At 51.2% G+C, this 19,324-nt stretch overlaps 1 protein-coding gene and 2 pseudogenes across 1 annotated transcript; all 3 read left to right on the forward strand.

Moving 5' to 3' along the window:
* Positions 1–2,202: 2,202 nt before the first annotated feature.
* On the forward strand, positions 2,203–4,499 carry LOC118497820 (leukocyte immunoglobulin-like receptor subfamily A member 5). Its single transcript, XM_036013524.1, has 3 exons — positions 2,203–2,532; positions 4,171–4,221; positions 4,363–4,499. The coding sequence occupies exons 1-3, from the start codon at positions 2,439–2,441 to the stop codon at positions 4,497–4,499; spliced, it is 282 nt and encodes a 93-aa protein (XP_035869417.1). The 5' UTR covers positions 2,203–2,438.
* A 488-nt stretch (positions 4,500–4,987) lies between these two features.
* Positions 4,988–8,994, forward strand: LOC118497821 (annotated as a pseudogene).
* A 6,391-nt stretch (positions 8,995–15,385) lies between these two features.
* On the forward strand, positions 15,386–17,798 carry LOC114510703 (annotated as a pseudogene).
* The last annotated feature ends 1,526 nt before the right edge of the window (positions 17,799–19,324 follow it).

A 19,324-nucleotide genomic window follows, 5' to 3' on the forward strand; every position in this document is an offset into this window, starting at 1 on the left:
AAAAATAAATAAATGAAGTCTTTAAAATTGAGTTTTGTATATTCTTAGTGTTTTCTCAGAAACCTTAGTCCCTTCAGTGACTTTGTAGACAGTCTTTCACACCAATATGTGGCATTCTGTGGGTATCTCTTTGGTGCCCATTCCCATGGAACACTCACCTCCTTCACACCCAGTTGCCCATGGAGAGTTTTTCCCAAGGCTCTCCTGATATTCACATGTGAAAGGGCTAAAGCGCCTGCCCCATTGTGTGCACTCACGAAACTTAGCATCTACTTGTGAGGTGCCTGGCAGGGATGGCTCCAAGGTGAGCCTCACAATCACACCTGGACAGACACCCATGTCAGACTAGACTGGATGGAGTCGGCTTCACACACACACAGGGCACGTGGCTCAGTGTTGACCATGGCCTGTCAGTGGCCAGAGATATTCCAGGGTCCTAATTGTAGAAAGGGAGAAACAGTGCTTCCAACACTCTTCTCATTCCAAATCCCCTCCCTGCATGTGAGGACTCCCATGACCCCTTGCTTGTCCCAGGCAGTGGAAACTACTCAGCTCTGGTCTGTTTTATTTGTTGTTGATGCCTCTGATATTGGGAACTTTTGCTTCTCTTTTTCTGCAGTGTGTGTGGTGTGTATTTCAGAAATTAGGAGCAGATGGGGACTCCCAAGGGGACATATCCATTGTCCACTTTGACTGTGGAGTCACAAACATTGATGTCCTCACGTCTCAGCCCACACATCTCCATCAGATCTGGAATCCAACGAGGACTGATCCTTCCCAGGTCCCAGGCACAACCACCATGCATCCACTCTGAGGAGTGGAGTTCATGACAACATGTTGCCTGTGAGGAAACTGAGGCTCCGAGATTCAATGTTATTGTGGGATATCAAAAGGGCAGTGGATGATGGAGGAGCATATAAACAAGAATGAGCTTTGTCTCCAAAATTAGAACACTAACTCACTCATTGTCCCCAAAAGCAGAACAGAGGGTAGGACCACAAGATGAGGGAGCAGCTCTGGTCAAGAGAGAAGGGCTCTGGGGAGGCAGGAATGAGTCAGCCTTGTTCCCTGGAAGGTGTAGGTGGACACTCTGGCTAAGAAAAATGAGAAATTCATGAGGTGGCTGTGATAGAAAACCCACACCCCAGGGCCGGAGAAGGGGCGTGTGTCCTCCCCTATTTCCCTGTATTGGTCCTTTGCGCTCATTGTCACAGTGACTCTCGCCTGAACTGCAGTGAGACAGAGACCATGTCTCTGCTGATCTGATCTCTGCAGGCACAGGGACCCCAGTCTTCCTGAAGCATCTCCAGGGCCTGGGTGATCAAGGTCCCCACAGGGAGGTGCTGATGGCTGGGCAGAGGGTGAAGGGGACCCCTTCAGGGAGGCTTCTAACCTGTAAGGACATGCCCTAGGTCACCTCAGATGCAAAGGGCATCTCAGGACACTCTGAATCAGTTTGCTACTTGATCCGGGAAACAGCAACCAGGCTTCTCGTGTGGCACTGTTCCTCTTCTCGAGGTACTGCTGAGGTGACATCACCAAGACAAGTAGGGACAGCCTCCCAATGGCCACACCCAGTCTGTCTCTCTGTTCTGCAGACTCTGTGGTCTCTTCCTTCTGTACAGCCAGAACCAGAGAGGAGACACAATGCCCCCTACCCTGATGGCCCTACTCTGCCTTGGTAAGATGTGAATGGAGGAGGGGAAGCACTACTCTGTCAGGACCCCAGGACTCAGGGGGCTCCTGGAGAGGAAGGTTCTGCTCAGGATTAAGGGCAAATGTTTCACAGGGACTCTCTTGCAGGGCTGAGCATGGGCCTGAGGATTCCAGTGCAGGCAGGTGAGTCTGTCCCCAGAACTACGAGGTTTTACTTTCTCATTGACAAGTGGGCGCAGCCTGACCATCTAAAAAAGGAGAAGATCAGACTTTGCTGGGTGGCTCAGTGGTTGAATGTCGTTCAGCAAAGTGAAGGATTGTGGGCTCAATTCCTGGTCAGGAACTACTGCAGGAGAGCAACCTGACGTTTCTCATATCAAAGTTTCCCTCTCTTGAGCTTGCTCTCTCCCTTTGTTCCTCTCTCTCTAAAAGCAAAGAAAAAGGTGTTTATAAAACAAAACAAAACAAAAAAAACAGAAAATCAGATCTGGGATGACAGATGGGGGACATCTGGGAGGGTCCTGAGGCTGTGATCTGGGGACTTGGGATGAATATCTTGTGACCCAGCCTCTGATTCCTTCTAGAGACCCTCCCCAAACCCACTCTCTGGGCTGAGCCAGGTTCTGTGATTCCCAGGGATAGCCCTGTGACCCTCTGGGCCCAAGTGTCAGGGGACCCTTCAGGCCCAGGAGTTCCACTTGGATAAAGAAGGAAGGCCAGCACCCTGGGACACACAGAAGATACTGGATCCCGGGAAAAAGGCCAAGTTCTCCATCACACACATGGCAGAGCCACATGCAGGGAGATACCAGTGTCATTATCTCAGCCAAGGTGTCTGGTCAGTGCACAGTGACCCCCTGGAGCTGCTGGTGACAGGTGAGAGGACACTCAGGGGTCCCAGCCTCAGGCTCTGCCCTCAGGAAGGGGGATGTTCTCAGGGGGTCTCTCCCTAACAGCCCAGCCCTGGGGGTTGTAGGGAGATGTGAGCCCCATTTAACACACTACCTCCTTCTCTCCTAGGATTCTCCTACTAAAAACCCAGCCTCTCCACCTTGCCCATCCCTGCCGTGCCCTCAGGAGGGAATGTGACCCTCCAGTGTGGCTCATGGGAGGGATTTGATAGGTTCATTCTGACTAAGGAAGGAGAGGACAGGCTCTCCTGGACCCTGGACTCACGACAACACCTGAATTTGAACTTTCAGGTCCAGTTTCCTGTGGGCCCCCTGACCCCCAGCCACAGGTGGACATTCAGATGTTATGGCTGCTACAGGCAAATCCCACAGGTGTGGTCACAGCCCAGTGAACCCTTGAAGCTCCTGGCCTCAGGTGAGGTGCCCCGGACCCTATACTTTCTGTGTTCACTTAGCTCAGGGTCCTGACCCTAGGAAAATTGGGGACAGAAATAAATGATGAGTGCAGGAGGCTCCACAGGGGGGTATCCACCCTTGACATGTAGAAAGAAACAGGGTCTCCCACACCTGAGCCCTCTTTTCTGAATCTCAGCAGAGAGAAAGGGCAGGAGGGTGGAGTGAGATGTGTGAGGTGAGCAAAAAGGTGATTAGACTGAGCAGAGGACAGATCCCCTCCCCCACTTACTCCCTGCATCTTCATCTCAGAGTCTGAGCCCATGAGGTCCCAGCCCCCACTGGACCCTCTTCCATACAGACCAGCTTCCCCCTTGGGAGCCCACCTCTGCAGATCCCATGGCTCACCTGAGCCTCCAGCACTCAGTGCTCACCTGACAGTGAGGAGGGGCTGTGCCAGGCTCAGGAGGAGCTGGGGGCTCCCACTCACACTGAGGATTCCCCTGTCTGCTTCGTGGTTCTGGGTGCTCTTGTCTATTCCTGCTCCTTTCTGAGAACTCTTAGGCAATACTTGCATGTATAAATTTGAGTGATAAACATTTCTGCCTTATGAAAGGTGATTCTGCTCCTATTTAACTACAATTGTGTTAAATTTTCCCATTTATTATGAAAATGACCATTTATTATTAAGATGTTTTTAAAACACGAGTTAAAAGGTGTGTTTTCTACTTCAGATGCATTTTGACGTTTTATTCATAAAATTACCTATACTCAGAGCTCAAGAATTGTTCGAGAACCCCGCTTTTGTCTGTGTATAGATGAGACTAACCCGTGGACCCTGAGTCCTCAGCAGCTGAACAAATATACACTCTCATCTCCAGAAGAGTGAGCTTGGATGGTTCAGTCTCCCACACTGAGTAGGGGGATTAGAAGAACATACCCTGTTCTGTCATGAGAGACCACATTTCTCACCAAACCTGAATTCTTGGGGCAAAGACAACCTATATCCCAAAGGGCCTCAGGAGCAAAGTCTGCACTCAGAAGTCCCTGGGAGACTGACAGGGCCCATGACAGCAGACAGGACCCTCGCAGCAGAGAAAGCATTCACAAAGGTGCTGGGAGCAGTCACATAATAAGGAACAGGAGAGTTTTGAGGACAACTGGCTTGAGTGGCATCAACTCCTCATGCGCCCAATTTATGGTCTTCAAGGAGCAGCCAACACCATCAGCCCATCACACAACAGCTCAGACAACACGAGTGGTGAGTAGGAGAATCCTCAGTTCTGGGACTGGGTGCAGAGGGTCCTGTCTGTCAGGGGGAGACTGGCGAACTGGGTGGGCAATGCTGGTCCAGGGGGACCTGTCTGCTGAGACCTCTGACATCTTTGTCCACATTTCCTAGACTCCCACCCCCAGGACTACACAGTGGGGAATCTCATCCACATGGGTGTGGCTGGATTGGTGCTGGTGGTCCTTGGGGTACTGCTGTCTCAGGCTCGAGACAGCAAGAGAATGGCCGAGGCTGGCACCAGGACCTGAACACAGAAGTAAAGGAGCACCATTCAGAGTAAGAGCCTTGGAAATAAACTCATCAGCCCAGAAGTTTCTGGAATATAATCTGGGGCATCCCAAGTGACCTGTCTGCAGCTCATTGCACATGGGTTACTGATTGGTCATATGCAGGGGGACAAGGTCTGGACACATCAGCCATTAAATTCAGACCATCCTTTCCTGACCATTGTTGAGTCATGTGTCTGGTTCCTACCTTTTTCCATTTCAATTAAATTGGCATCTCAGGAAGTGTCTCAGGAAGCTCCAGGTCTTCCTGAGTGTCTCAGGAAGCTCCAGTTCTATTTTTTCCTCCATCATGAGAATGAGAGGTGGACTCCTGGGGAGACACTGACCCCCTCTTGAGGAGCTGCTGACATGACAACTCCAGGACAGGGACAGCCAACATCCCAGTGACCATGCCCTATGTGTCTATCATCCTCAGGACACCCTGGTCCCTTCCTTCTACAGGACTGGTTTCAGAGAGGAGACACCATGCCCTCTGCCCTCAGAGCCCTGCTCTGCCTCGGTGAGATGTGAGGAGGGAGGGAAAATCCTGCTCTGTCAGGACCCAAGGGCTCAGGAGGCTCCTGGGGAGGAGGGTCCTGCTCAGGATTCAGGGCAAATGTCTCACAGGGGCTCTCTTGCAGGGCTGAGCATGGGCCTGAGGACCCCAGTGCAGGCAGGTGAGTCTGTCCCCTGGGGTCCCAGGACCCTCTCCACATAAAGGACAAGGTATTTCCCCATCAGGTAGCTTCAGGTGGAGGACATAAGTTCTGGGTCATGGATGGGACATATCAGATATGGTCCTGGGTCTGTGATCTAGACACTGGGGGTGGAAATGATTTGTGACTCAGGTTCTGATTTTCTTCCAGGGACCCTCCCCAAACCCTCCCTCTGGGCTGAACCAGGCCCTGTGAACCCTCAGTTGAGTCCCGTGACTATCTGGTGTCAGGGGACCCTGCAGGCACAGGAGTTCCGTCTGGATAAAGAGGGCAGGCCGGCACCCTGGAACAGGCAGATCCCACTGCATCCTGGGAACAAGACCAAGTTCCCCATCGCACGCATGACATAGCACACTGCAGGGACATACCAGTGTTACTATCTCAGCCAAGGTGTCTGGTCAGAGCGCAGTGACCCCCTGGAGCTGGTGGTGACAGGTGACAGGACACTCAGGGGTCTCAAACTCAGGCTATGCCCTTGGGAAGAGGGATACTCTCAGGGAGTCTCCCCCCCACACCTGGCCCTGGGGTACATGAAGGAGGTATGAGCCACATTTCACATGCTGCCTCCATCTCTCCTAGGATTCTACTATAGCAAACCCAGGGTCTCAGCCCTGCCCAGCCCTGTTGTGACCTCAGGAGGGAATGTGACCCTCCAGTGTGGCTCACTGGAGGGATTTCACAGGTTCACTCTGACTATGGAAGAAGACAGGCTCTCCTGGACCCTAGAATCACAGCAAGACCCAGGTGGGCAGGTCCAGGCCCTGTTCCCTGTGGGTCCTGTGACCCTCAGTGATAGGTGGACTTTCAGATGCTATGGATATTACAGGAACAGACCCCAGGTGTGGTCACAGCCCAGTGACCCCCTGGAGCTCCTTGTCACAGGTAAAAAACAAAATTATTTTGCCTTTTGCATGGATTGAGTCTGTAGACATCTTACTCGGGTCTTTGCAGGGAGGGGAGCTCCGTGTGAGAGGTGGGGTGAGGGCAACAAGGGCTCGGGGGTAAGAGATGCAGAGAGAGAGACAGGGGGACCTGGGGCCAGGCCAGGAGGAGGGTTCATGGGAGGAGCAGTCCTGTCACTCCTGTCTGGTCCCTGCAGGTGGCTCAGGGAAGCCTTCCCTCCTGACCCAGCAGGGCCCCATTGTGGCCTCTGGACAAAGCCTGACCATCCAGTGTCTCTCTGACCTTGTCTATGACAAATTCGCTCTCTCCAAGGAGGGGAGACAGGACCTCCCCCAGAGTTCTGTCCTGCAGCCCCAGGCTGGGCTCTCGCAGGCCAGCTTCCCCCTGGGCACTGTGAACAGTACCCATGGGGGCCAGTATAGGTGCTACAGTGGACACAGCCTCTCCTCTGAGTGGTCAGCCCCCAGTGACCCCCTGGACATCCTGGTGGCAGGTGAGGAGCCAGTGGGCTCAGTCAGGGACCCAGAGTCTTCTCAGGCCCTGCTGGGGGTCTCAGGTGGTGATGACCAGAAGAAGGGGTGTGGGGTCTGTCCCCAGGGAGGGAAGGAAACAGAGACTGGGGATCAGAGGGGGAGGGGGAGATGCAAAGAAAACAGAAACAGACAGAGAGGAGGGTCCTCAGAAAGAGGCCTAGTGACTCTCAGGTCAGAACTAGGTGGTAGCAGCCCCTTTACCGCCTCCACTCTCTCTAGGATGGCTCCATGACCGACCCTTCCTCACTGTACAGCCAGGCCCCACAGTGGTCTCAGGAGAGAACGTGACCCTGCTGTGTTAGTCACAGAGCCCGAGGGACACTTTCCTTTTGTCCAAGGAGGGCACAGCCCATCCACCCCTGCGTCTCAGATCACAGTCCCGAGCTCAGCAGCACCAGGCAGAGTTCTCCCTGGGTCCTGTGACCTCTGCCCATGGAGGGACCTACAGGTGCTACAGCTCAAACCACAGCAGCCCCTACCTATTGTCACAGCCCAGTGATTCCCTGGAGCTCCTGGTCTCAGGTAAGGCCCTTGACCCTGTCATTTCTCTGCTCACCCAGCTCAGGGCCCTGTCCCTAGGAAAGTCAGGGATAGAAATACATGAGGAGTGCAGGAGGTTCCACAGAGGGGCTCCAGCCCCTGAGAGGTGGAAAGAGACAGGGCCTCCCACCCCTGAGCCCTCTGTTCCTCAGCAGAGAAAGAGCAGGAGGGTGAAGTGAGAGATGTGAGAAGTGAGGAGAAAGGTGATCAGACTGAGCAGAGAGGACAGATCCCTCCCCCACTCACCTCCTGAATCCATCTCAGAGTCTGAGCCCCTGCCCCTCCCCCTTGCCCCACTGGGGCCTATTCCTGAGAGAGTAACTTCCTCCCTGGGTGTCCAGCTCTGCAGGCCCCAGGGCTCACCTGAACCTCCAGCACTCAGTGCTCACCTGACAGTGAGAAGGGGCTGTGCCAGGCTCAGGAGGAGCTGGAGGCTCCCAGCCACACTGAGGGCTCCCCTGTCTGTTCCCTGGTTCTGGGGGCCCTTGTCTGTTCCTGCTCCTTTCTGAGGACTTTCAGGCAATAGTTGCATGCATAATTTTGAGTTAGAAACATTTCTGCCTTCAGAAAGGAAATTCTGCTCCTATTTAACTGTGATTGTGTTAAATTTGCCCATTTATTTGGAAAATAACCATTTATTATTAAGAGGTTCTTTTAGAAATTCTTTTATTGTTGTTCAATTACAGTCGTTTGCATTTACTCCCCTCCACTCACTCCCCCACCCCACCAGCCCCACTTACATACCCAGTGTCCACCCCTCCTTGAGTTCTCCATGTGCCCTTCATAGTTGTTCTAGAAACACTTCCTCCATCCCCCCATTATCCTCTCCCACCTCCCCTTATTAAGGGGTTTTTAAAAGCATACTCTAAAAGGTTTACTTTTGACTTCAGATGCATTTTGAAGTTTTAGTCATAAAACTATCTATACTCAGAGCTCAAGAATTGTTCGAGTACCACATATATGCCTGAGTGTATAGATGAGACACGCCTATGGGCCCTGAGTCCTCAGCTGCTGAATAAATATAAGCTCTCAGCTTCAGAAGAGGGAGTTTGGATAGTTCAGCCTCCCACAGAGGGGGGTGGGGGTGGGATTAGAAGAACATGTTATGTTCTGTAATGAGAGACCACATTTCTCACTGAACTTGAATTTGCGGGACAAAGCCAACAAATGTCCCAAAGGGCCTCAGGAGCAAAGTCTGCACTCAGAAGTCCCCAGGAGACTGACAGGGCCCATGACAATAGACAGGATCCTCATAGCAGAGAGAGGGTTCACAAAGGGGCTGGAAACAGTCACATAATGAGGAACAGGAGTGTTTTGAGGGCAATTGGCTTGAGCAGGATCAATTCCTCATGCATCCACTTCTTTATGGTTTTCAAGGAGCAGCTGACACCATCAGCACATCACACGACAGCTCAGATAACAAGAGTGGTGAACAGGAGAATCCTCAGTTCTGGAACTGGGTGCAGAGGGTCCTGTCTGTCAGGGGGAGACTGGCGAACTGGGTGGGCAATGCTGGTCCAGGGGGACCTGTCTGCTGAGACCTCTGACATCTTTGTCCACATTTCCTAGACTCCCACCCCCAGGACTACACAGTGGGAAATCTCATCCGCATGGGTGTGGCTGGATTGGTGCTGGTGGTCCTTGGGGTGCTGCTGTCTCAGGCTCGAGACAGTGAGAGAATGGCCCAGGCTGGCGCCAGGACCTGAACACAGAGGTAAAGGAGCATCTTTCAGAGTGGAAGAGCCTTGGAAATGAAGTCATGTGCCCAGTTGTTCTGGAAGAAAATCTGGGGCTTGCTGTGTGACGTGCCTGCAGCTCACTGCAGGTGGAGGACTCATTGATCATATGCAGAGGGACAAGGTCTGGACCCTTCTGCCATTAAATTCAGTCCATCTCCTCCCAACCATTGCTGAATCGTGTGACCCCTCCTTATCCTTTCCCATTTCAGTTAAATTAGGGTTGATCCCACATGGCATGATCACGTCCACACCTCCCTGCACTTCCAGGGAGTACATTTTCCCTTTTTTCTAATTACACACACATTGATGTTCATATGGAGTGCCCATCGACTCAGTGCACAGCCTGCAATCTGTTCTAATAAACCAATGAACTGGCATCACAGTGATTCAGCCCACAAGAGATAAATCCCAAGAGATGCCCAAGTGCCTTCTCTGAACCCCACATAACTTCACTTTTCCTCAGATGGCACCTGTGGACTTTCTTCAGGAACCTCCTCATTCAGAATCAAGACTATTTTTCTATCCTCAGAAGCAGAGATATTTACATTGCTTTATTTGAGGAGAGGAAGGGAGAGACAGAAACGTCAATGGGAGAAAGGTACATTGATTGGTTGCCTCCCATATGTGCCTGGACAAGGGATTGAACTTGGAATCTAGGTATGTGGGCTGATCAGGGATCAAAACCATAAAGTTTTGGTTATGGGAAGATGTTGCAACCAACAGAGCCACACCAGCCAGGGGGAAATCAAGACGTGCTTGTTTGAAGCGGTCACCTGGGTTACACTGCCCAGGAAAACCCAGTGTTAAAAACACAGTGCACTGTACAGATGATGTATTAGAGAACTGCACACTTGAAACCCATATGAATCTATTACTGATGTCATCCCAATGAATTCTTCTTAATAAAACAATGGTTCTTGGCATTTTCCCATGTTCTGGTATCTATGGTCCCTTTGTGCCTAACCTGGAGGTGCCCCTGTGAGATCGGGAACTGACATACAAACTGACTTTCACAGACAGTACAAGCCAGTGTGGGACACCAGTCACACCATTCTGACAGCCCCAGGGTGCAACTATGCTGCCTGCCCTTTTATGTGCAAGGATCATTTCTACTTCCATGTACAAACAGTTGTGGGACTTTGCTCAGCAAGAAATGTTGTAACTGATTTTCCATGAAAGTACAGGACCACAGTCTCAAGGCATCTAGATGAGATGCCAAGGGGAAAATCCTACTATCCCTTGGGAGAGAGGACAGTGAGCTGATAGCATTCTAATGCATCACTTGTAGGAGGGCAAATTATAGTCACCAATTGAGCAAATACATTACACTTACCCAGTTAGAGACACACAGCTCTACCTTTAAGTACCTGAGACAAAATGTGTACATGTGTGCCATTCACTAGGACAGTGAATAGGATTCAGTTGATACTGGTTTGAGAGATTTCAAGAAAGTCCAAAGCATAAGGCAAGAGAGGCCATTCAAATGGAAAGCCACTGGAAGCAGCTTGGGTGGGCTTACAAGTTGGGTGGGGTGGGAACTGTTTGGGACTCTAGAAGTCCTCTGACTCACTCAGCCAGAGTCCCCACTGGCTTTTACAGCCAAAAATTATAGACTTCTTTCCTTGGTTCTGGAACTCTGGGCTGTGGAGCCTGGTGTGGGGCAGGATCCCTGGCGCCTCAGGAGGGAACTCTGTAGCAGAGCTCTCCCTCTTGACTTCTGTCTGCCACACGTGGGTGTGGGACCAGCCCATTTTGTGTCTCCTAGTTTCCATGTGGCTTCTTCTTTACACCCTTAGTTGTGGGACTTCTGTTCAGCTAGAATGCAGGAAGTTCTGGATGATGCTTTTTCTGTAGTTTAGCTGTAATTCTAATGTGGTTGATAAAAGTGTGTGTGTTTTTGCTTTGCTTTGTTGTTTCATGACTGGTTTATTTCACTTGTCCTCCAAATACATCCATGTAGCACATGACCTTTTTTTAAGATTTTATTTATTTATTTTTAGAGAGGGAAGGGAGGGAAAAAGAGAGAGAGAGAGAAACATCAATGTGCGGTTGCTGGGGGTCATGGCCTGCAAGCCAGGCATATATCCTGACTGGGAATCGAACTGCAACACTTTGGTTCGCAGCCCACGCTCAATCCACTGAGCTATGCCAGCCAGGGCCATGTAGCACATGACCTCTTTTCCTTCTTTTATAAATAAGCTTTATTTCTCAATACAGTTGACATCAAATGTTATGGAAGTTTGTGGATCACATGATAGAGATTAAGCATTTTTCTTTCAATTTTCCTTCTGCCATTTTCCCTCGCCCTTGCATCTCACTCTCTAGTCTGTTGCCTTTGTTCTTCTAGCTGAATTACACCACTTTCTATTCCTTTCAACAGGTGTGAACATAGGACAATAAATAAAAACTTACTGCTCTGGAAAGGCCTTATTTCAGTTTCACTTTCTTTATAAAGTAACTAGGAAATACTTTACAATTTCAATTAAAGTGTGTGATTCAACTCCTCAGAGAGAAAAACGTCCCCTGTGATTAAGTCTCTCTCCCCAGAAATCTGTTCTCTCTCCTGGACACACAGCCTCACAGGGTGGAGTTGGGAGGAGACACAGGCTATCACTTAGGGACTGGCCTGGCTGACACATTCACCTTGTTCCTTAAAGCTAATGGGGCTCAGTGCCCAATCTTCACTGACAATCTGCTCCTGGAAGGTGTGTTCTCACTCTCTTCTGGTGTCATTCTTTGCTATGAGGATGTCCAGCACCAGCGAGTTTGTCACTATGGTGATGTGCACTTCCTCTAGGAAGTAATTCAGGACCCCAGGCTATTTGTGTTGAAACTGACATAAAAAAACTAACCAATTAAAAATTTTTTTACTCCTATTTACTGGGTTTTATCATTTAAACTTTTTAAATTGTTGTTCAAGTACAGTTTCCTCCATTCCCACCCCTACAACTGTTATAGATTTGAGAGAGAGAGAGAGAGGGAGAGAGAGAGAGAGAGAGAGAGAGAGAGAGAGAGAGAGAGAGGAGAGAGACCTAGACTTCTTGTTCTACTTACTGAGCATTCATTAGTTGTTTCTGGTGTGTGCTCTGACCAGGAATAGAGCCCACAACCTTGGCATACTGTGACGATACTCTAACCAACTAAGCCACCAGCAAGGAACTAAAATTTGCCATTTTAAAGTGTAAAGTTCACCCTGGCTGGCGTAGCTCAGTGGATTGAGTGCGGGCTGCGAACCAAAGCATCGCAGGTTCAATTCCCAGTCAGGGCAACATGCCGGGGTTGCAAGGCCATGGCCCCCAGCAACTGCACATTGATGGTTCTCTCCCTCTCTCTTTCTCCCTCCATTCCCTCTCTGGAAATAAATACATACATACATACATACATACACACATATTTTTTTAAAAGTGTAAAGTTCAGTGTAGAATATGTCTTTGTGTTTTTATTTAACCTCCAATTTCTTCACTTACCCAAAAGGTCAAGACACAGATTTTATTTTTGCATACATGCCCCCTCTCCCCAGCTGGTCTTTCCATGTCTCAGTAAATTATTTGAATATTTATATATTTCTCTCTGGACCTGTTACTAAATGTCATGCTCACTTCTTTCCATTTAACACAATCAGTGTGACACTGGCCCTGTTCATTCTAGCCCCTGGTAGCTTCAGTCCACACTTTTGGTGTGTTTGTGCTGCATTCTAGAAAATTCCTCAATATTATACTCCACTCTCATAACTGGACCTTCAGCTCTGTCTCATCCATGATGGGAATGATTGTTTTAATGTGTCCATCTATCGGGTTGTTCATCTGTCAGATTTCTAACTACTTATATTCTTCTGTAAAACAATGCACATTCCTGGTTCAAATCATTGAATGCCCCCTTTCTTATTCAGATACTTGCACGTAATCATCTTCCATTGCTCTCATATTTCCCACTGACTCTCTTTTGTTGGGTATCACAGTCACCACTGTCAGTAGACAGGGTCCATAGCACTCTGTCATCATTAGGATTTCTCCACTGTCTACTCTTGTAGGAGTCTCTCCCCTCCCACACCTGGTCTCCCACAGATTCTCCAGGGTTGTCTTGGGAGTCAGTCTGACCAGTGGCTCTGGCAGCTGCCCCTGCCCCATGCCATTTACTCTCTCAGACTCAATACCTGCTCACCATTCTGCCTACCAGGGCTTGTCCAATGGGAGCTTCACACACACACACAGGACAGACACCCATGGCTGACATACTGGACTCAGTCTGTTTCAGGACACACAGGGAAGACTGCTCACTGCTGACCGTGAACTTGGAGGAGTGGGCAGAGACACCCCAGAGCCCACTCAGAACCTCGGGAAAGAAACCACACTTCCAGCTTTCACCCGCTCCCTGACCCCCTTCCTGTGAGGACCTGGGGTCCCTTTCTTTCCACTCAGGAGGGCAGTTTCCTCCTTATGACTCATGGGTAGACCAGTCACGGGAGTCCACTCAATTTCAGTCTCTGTTCTCCACTGTGGTTCCCTGTCCATTTGTGGAACTTTCATCTCTCTTTCCTAGACATGTCTGTGCCTACATAATATAGAGCTATTGTGAGTAGTTGTGCTGGGTATTCAGAGTAGATAAGGTCTTGGGTGGGTGCAACAACCCTGCCCTTGACCCTGGACACCTTGATCCTCCCATGTCCCAGCCCACTCATGTCCTCATCTGGTCTGGAAATGGAAGTCTCCCTCCCATGAACCAGCACCACTGACCCACAGACACTGTGGGGACTGGGGTTTGTTACAACATGATCTGGAGGAGGAGACTGAGGCAGACACTGGACACTACCATTCAAGGACACATGGACATTGGATGATGAGTATTTAAGCAAATATCTGCTTTAAGGAAAAATCAGGACTGTAACGCAAATCAATATCCTGTGATGTTTGAAGGCAGGTCCACAGCACAAGGAGGAGGCTTGAACCAGGAAACAAGGTGCACTGAGGGTGTTACAGGGTGTAGCCAAGAGGGGGGACCCCAAATAGGCATTTGAAATGGGGTCCAGAACTCAAGGTGTCCAGGAGATTTTAAGGTGTCTTCACCCCTTCCCCCACAGGTATGAGTTGGGGGAAGGGACACACAGAGCAAGAACATGCAGGGCAGCTTTGCAGCTAATCCATGGCATGGTCATTTAGCATACCTATAGCCTTTGGCTGGTCACTTAGATATGCTAAATAGCTATGGCCATGCTCAAGGCCAGGGGGATGGAAAGGGACCTTCCCCCCAAGATGGGACCTAGGAGGCAGGTCCCCTGAGTTACAGCGCCTGCATGGGAGCTGGGAGAAGATTGGCTCCATGACATGGGTGACACCTGCCCAGACCCACAATGGCGACCAGAAAAGCTGGAGAAGACAACAGATTGAGGGCAAGTGTGCCCAAGTGTAGGAGGAGTCGGAAATGGGGCTGCAGAAGAAGATTGGCGCGGGGGATTTAAACCCAGAGACGGCAGCCATTGAGAGAGAAACCACGTGGCCTTGACAGAGTGGAGACTCCTGCAGCCCTGAGAGAGGGAGAACCACGCGGCAGCCCTGGAGGAGAGAACCATGCAGTTTTGGCAGAGTGGGGACTCTCCCTTCCTGCAGCCCTGAGAGAGAGGGCCACGTGCCTGGCAGAGTGGGGACCCCCACAGCTTTAGAAGGGGGAACCACCACCTGGTTTTAGCAAAGATCCTGGTGACTCAGCCGAGGGTGCCGGGAATCCAGGGAGGTCTCCCAGTCAAGATAGAGTTCTAACTGGGAAGAACCAGAAGACTACCTAAGCCATGGACTTCTATTTCCTTTCCTGAGATACGGTACTCTGGACTGGGCAAAGGGGGAAGGAAGGAAGGACTGTGTGTTTGTGGGTGTTTTTAGGGACTTTAGGATTTTTTTGATAAAGACATTAGGTCACTACTTTAAGTTAGTATGGCATTAAATAAACATTTTCTTTCCTTTTCACAAATCTCTGGCATTGAGAGACGTCTTTCCTAGGGCGGCAGACATAACGGACTGGGGCCTTCTTTTAATGATAGTATATCGTCCCAGGCCCCCCTTGTGTGTTCTGTAACAAGGGGGCAGGGATCACTCAGAGGTTTCTCCCCAGGAAGGTGGGGTGGACACTCTTCCTAAGAAAAAATGAGAACTCAGTGAGGGTGGCTGTGATAGAGAGAAAACCACACTCTGGGTCCAGAGGAAAGGACATGTTTCCTTCCCCTGTTCCTCTGTGTCTGTCCTTTGTGCTCATTGTCACAGTGACACTCTCCTGAACTGCACGGTGAAGAGGAGACCGTGTCTCTGCTGATCTGAGCTCTAAAGGCACAGGAACCCTCATCTTCTTGAAGCATCTCTAGGGCCTGGGTGCCCACTGTCCATGAGGAGGACCCACAAGGAGGTTCTGAAAACCAGCAGAGGGTGAAGGGAACCCTTGGGGGAGGCTCTGACATGGAAGGACGTGGCCTGGATCACCTCACCTGCAAGAGGTGTCTCAGGAGGCTTAGAGTCTATTTTTACCTCCATCATGATAATGAGAGATAGACTCCTGGGGAGACACTGTCCCCCTTCCTGAGGGGCTGCTGACATGACAACCCTAAGACAGGGACGGACAACCTCCCAGTGACCACACCCTGTTTGTCTATCACCCTCAGGACACCCTGGTCTCTCCCTTCTACAGGACTTCATTCAGAGAGGAGACACCATGCCCTCCACCCTCATAGCCCTGCTCTGCCTCGGTGAGATGTGAGGGAGGAGGGGAAAGCCTGCTCTGTCAGGACCCCAGGACTCAGGGGCTCCTGGGGAGAAGGGTTCTGCTCAGGATTCAGGGCAAATGTCTCACAGGGACTCTCTTGCAGGGCTGAGCGTGGGCCTGAGGACCTCAGTGCAGGCAGGTGAGTGTGTCTCTGGGGTCCCAGGACCCTCTCCACATAAAGGACAAGGTGTTTCCCCATCAGGCAGCTGAGGATTGAAAACAGAAGTTCAGGGTTAATGGATGCAGGATGTCAGGGAAGTTCCTGGGGCTGCGATCTGGACACTGGGGGTGGAAATGATTTGTGACTCAGGTTCTGATTTTCTTCCAGGGACTCTCCCCAAACCCACCATCTGGGCTGAGCCAGGCCCTGTGATCCCTCAGTTCAGCCCCTTGACCATCTGGTGTCAGGGGGCCATGCAGGCCCAGGAGTTCCATCTGGACAAAGAGGGAAGCCCAGCACCCTGGGACAGACAGACAGACACCACTGGATCCCAGGAACAAGACCAAGTTTCCCATCACAGAGATGACAGAGCGCACTGCAGGGAGATATCAGTGTTACTATCTCAGCCAAGGTGTCTGGTCAGAGCACAGTGACCCCCTGGAGCTGGTGGTGACAGGTGAGGGCACACCAGAGTCCCAGCCTCAGGCTCTGCCCTCAGGAAGGGGGACGCTCTCTAGGCATCTCCCCCTCACAGTCCAGCCCTGGAGAAGGTGAGGGAGGTGTGAGCCCCACTTAACATACTGCCTCCATCTCTCCTAGGAGTCTACAGAGAACCCAGCCTCTCAGCCCTGCCCAGCCCTATTGTGACCCCAGGAGGGACCGTGACCCTCAAGTGTCACGGCTTATGGCAAAGATTTGACAGGTACATTCTGACAAAGGGAGGAGAAGACAGGAGCTCCTGGACCATGGACTCTCAGCAAGACCTCGGCGGGCAGTTCCAGGCCCTATTTTCTGTGGGCCCCGTGATCCCCAGCCATAGGTGGACATTCAGGTGCTATGGATATAACAGGAACAGACCCCAGGTGTGGTCACAGCCCAGTGACCCTCTGGAGATCCTAGTTTCAGGTAAAAAAAAATTCTCTATTTTGCCTCTTGTGTGGATTGAGTCTGTAGACAGGTTATTGGGGTCCTTGCTGGGAGGGGAACCCCATGTGGGAAGTGGGGTTAGGGGAGCACAGGGGTTCCTGGGTCAGAGACACAGAGAGAGATAGTGGGGCATGGGGACCAGGCCAGGAGGAGGGTTCCTGGGAGGAGCAGCCCTCTCACTCCTGTCTGGTCCCTGCAGGTGGCTCAGGGAAGCCTTCCCTCCTGATCCAGCAGGGCCCCATCATGACCTCAGGACAGAGGCTGACCCTCCAGTGTCTCTCTGACCTTGGCTATGACAGATTTGCTCTGTCCAAGGAGGAGGGAGACAACCTTATTGAGAGCACAGTCCTGCAGTTCCAGACTGGGATCTCTCAGGCCAACTTCCCCCCGGGCACTGTGGGTGGCTTCCACGGGGGCCAGTACAGGTGCTATGGTGGACACAGCCTCTCCCCTGAGTGGTCAGCCCCAAGCGACCCCCTGGACACCCTGGTGGCAGGTGAGGAGCCAGTGGGTTTAGTCAGGGATCCAGAGTCTGCTCAGGCCCTGCTGGGGGTCTCATGTGCTGATGGCCAGGACAAGGGGTGTAGGGTCTCCAGGGAAGGTAAGAGACACAGAGGCAGGGGAAAAGAGCAAAGGGGGAGACACAGAGAAAGCAGACAGAGAGGAGGGTCCTCAGAAAGGGGCCTAGTGACTCTGAGGTCAGAACTAGGTGGTAACAGCTCATCACCCACCCCCTCTCTCTAGGATGGCTCCCTGACAGACCCTCCCTCTCGGTGCAGCCGGGCCCCACAGTGGCCTCAGGAGAGAAGGTGACCCTGCTGTGTCAGTCACAGAGCCTGAGGGACACTTTCCTTCTGACCAAGGAGGGGGCAGCCAGTCCCCCCCTGCGTCTCAGATCAGAGTCCCGAGCTCAGCAGCACCAGGCAGAGTTCTCCATGGGTCCTGCCACCTCAGCCCATGGGGGGACCTACAGGTGCTACCACTCAGTCACCATCTTCCCCTACTGGTTGTCACAGTGACAACCCCCACTGGTTGTCATAGTGACCCCCTGGAGCTCCTGGTGAAAGGTGAGGAGCCTCTGACCCTGTCCTCTCTGTGCTCACTCAGCTCAGGGTCCTGTCCCTAGGAGATTCGGGGACAGAAATAAATGAGGAGTGCAGGAGGCTCCACAGAGGAGCTCTAGCCCCTGAGGTGGAAAGACACAGGGCCTCCTACCCCTGAGCCCCCTGTTCTGAATCTCAGCAGAGAAAGAGCAGAAGGGTAGAGTGAGATGTGGGAGAAGGAGGAGAAAGGTGATCAGACTGAGCAGAGAGGACAGATCCCCTCCCCCACTCAGCCCCTGAATCTTTATCTCAGAGTCTGAGCCCCTGGGGTCCCAGCCCCACTGGACCCTCTTCCATACAGAGCAGCTTCCCCACAGTGCTGGAGCCCAGCTCTGCAGGCCCCTCGGCTCACCTGAACCTCCAGCACTCAGTGCTCACCTGACAGTGAGGAGGGGCTGTGCCAGGCTCAGGAGGAGCTGGGGGGTCCCAACCACACTGAGGGCTCCCCTGTCTGCTCCGTGGTTCTGGGGGCTCTTGTCTGTTCCTGTTCCTTTCTGAGGACTTTCAGATAATACTTGCATGTATAAATTTGAGTTATAAACACTTCAGCCTTCAGAAAGGAAATTCTGCTTTTATTTAACTGTGATTATGTTAAATTTGCCCATTTATTTGGAAAATAACCATTTATTATTAAGAGGTTCTTTTAGAAACTCTTTTATTGTTGTTCAATTACAGTCGTTTGCATTTACTCCCCTCCACTCACCCCCCCACCCCCAGCCATCCCGACTTCCACGCCCTGCCTCCACCCCTCCTTGGAGTTCTCCAGGTGCCCTTTACAGTTGTTCTGGAAACACTTCCTCCATCCCCCATTATCCTCTCCCACCTCCCCTCATTAAGGGGTTTTTAAAAACATGCTCTAAAAGGTTTACTTTTGACTTCAGATGCATTTTGAAGTTTTAGTCATAAAATTATCTATACTCAGAGCTCAAGAATTGTTCGAGTACCCCATATATGTCTGAGTATATAGATGAGACCCACCCATGGACCCTGAGTCCTCAGCTGCTGAATAAATAAAAGCTCTCAGCTCCAGAAGAGTGAGTTTGGATGGTTCAGTCCCCCTCAGAGAACGGGGGGGATTAGAAGAACATCCTCTTTTCTGTAATGAGAGACCACATTTCTCACCAAACCTGAATTCTCAGGGGAAAGACAACCTATGTCCCAAAGGGCCTCAGGAGCAAAGTCTGCACTCAGAAGTCCCCGGGAGACTGACAGGGCCCATGACAGCAGACAGGACCCTCATAGCAGAGAGAGGGTTCACAAAGGGGCTGGGAGCAGTCACATAATAAGGGACAGGAGTGTTTTGAGGGCAATTGTCTTGAGCAGGATCAATTCCTCATGCATCCACTTCTTTATGGTTTTCAAGGAGCAGCTGACACCATCAGCACATCACACAACAGCTCAGATAACACAAGTGGTGAGCAGGAGAATCCTCAGTTGTGGGG

This window comes from Phyllostomus discolor, chromosome 12 (assembly GCF_004126475.2).
Source record: "Phyllostomus discolor isolate MPI-MPIP mPhyDis1 chromosome 12, mPhyDis1.pri.v3, whole genome shotgun sequence".
Lineage (NCBI taxonomy): Eukaryota > Metazoa > Chordata > Mammalia > Chiroptera > Phyllostomidae > Phyllostomus > Phyllostomus discolor.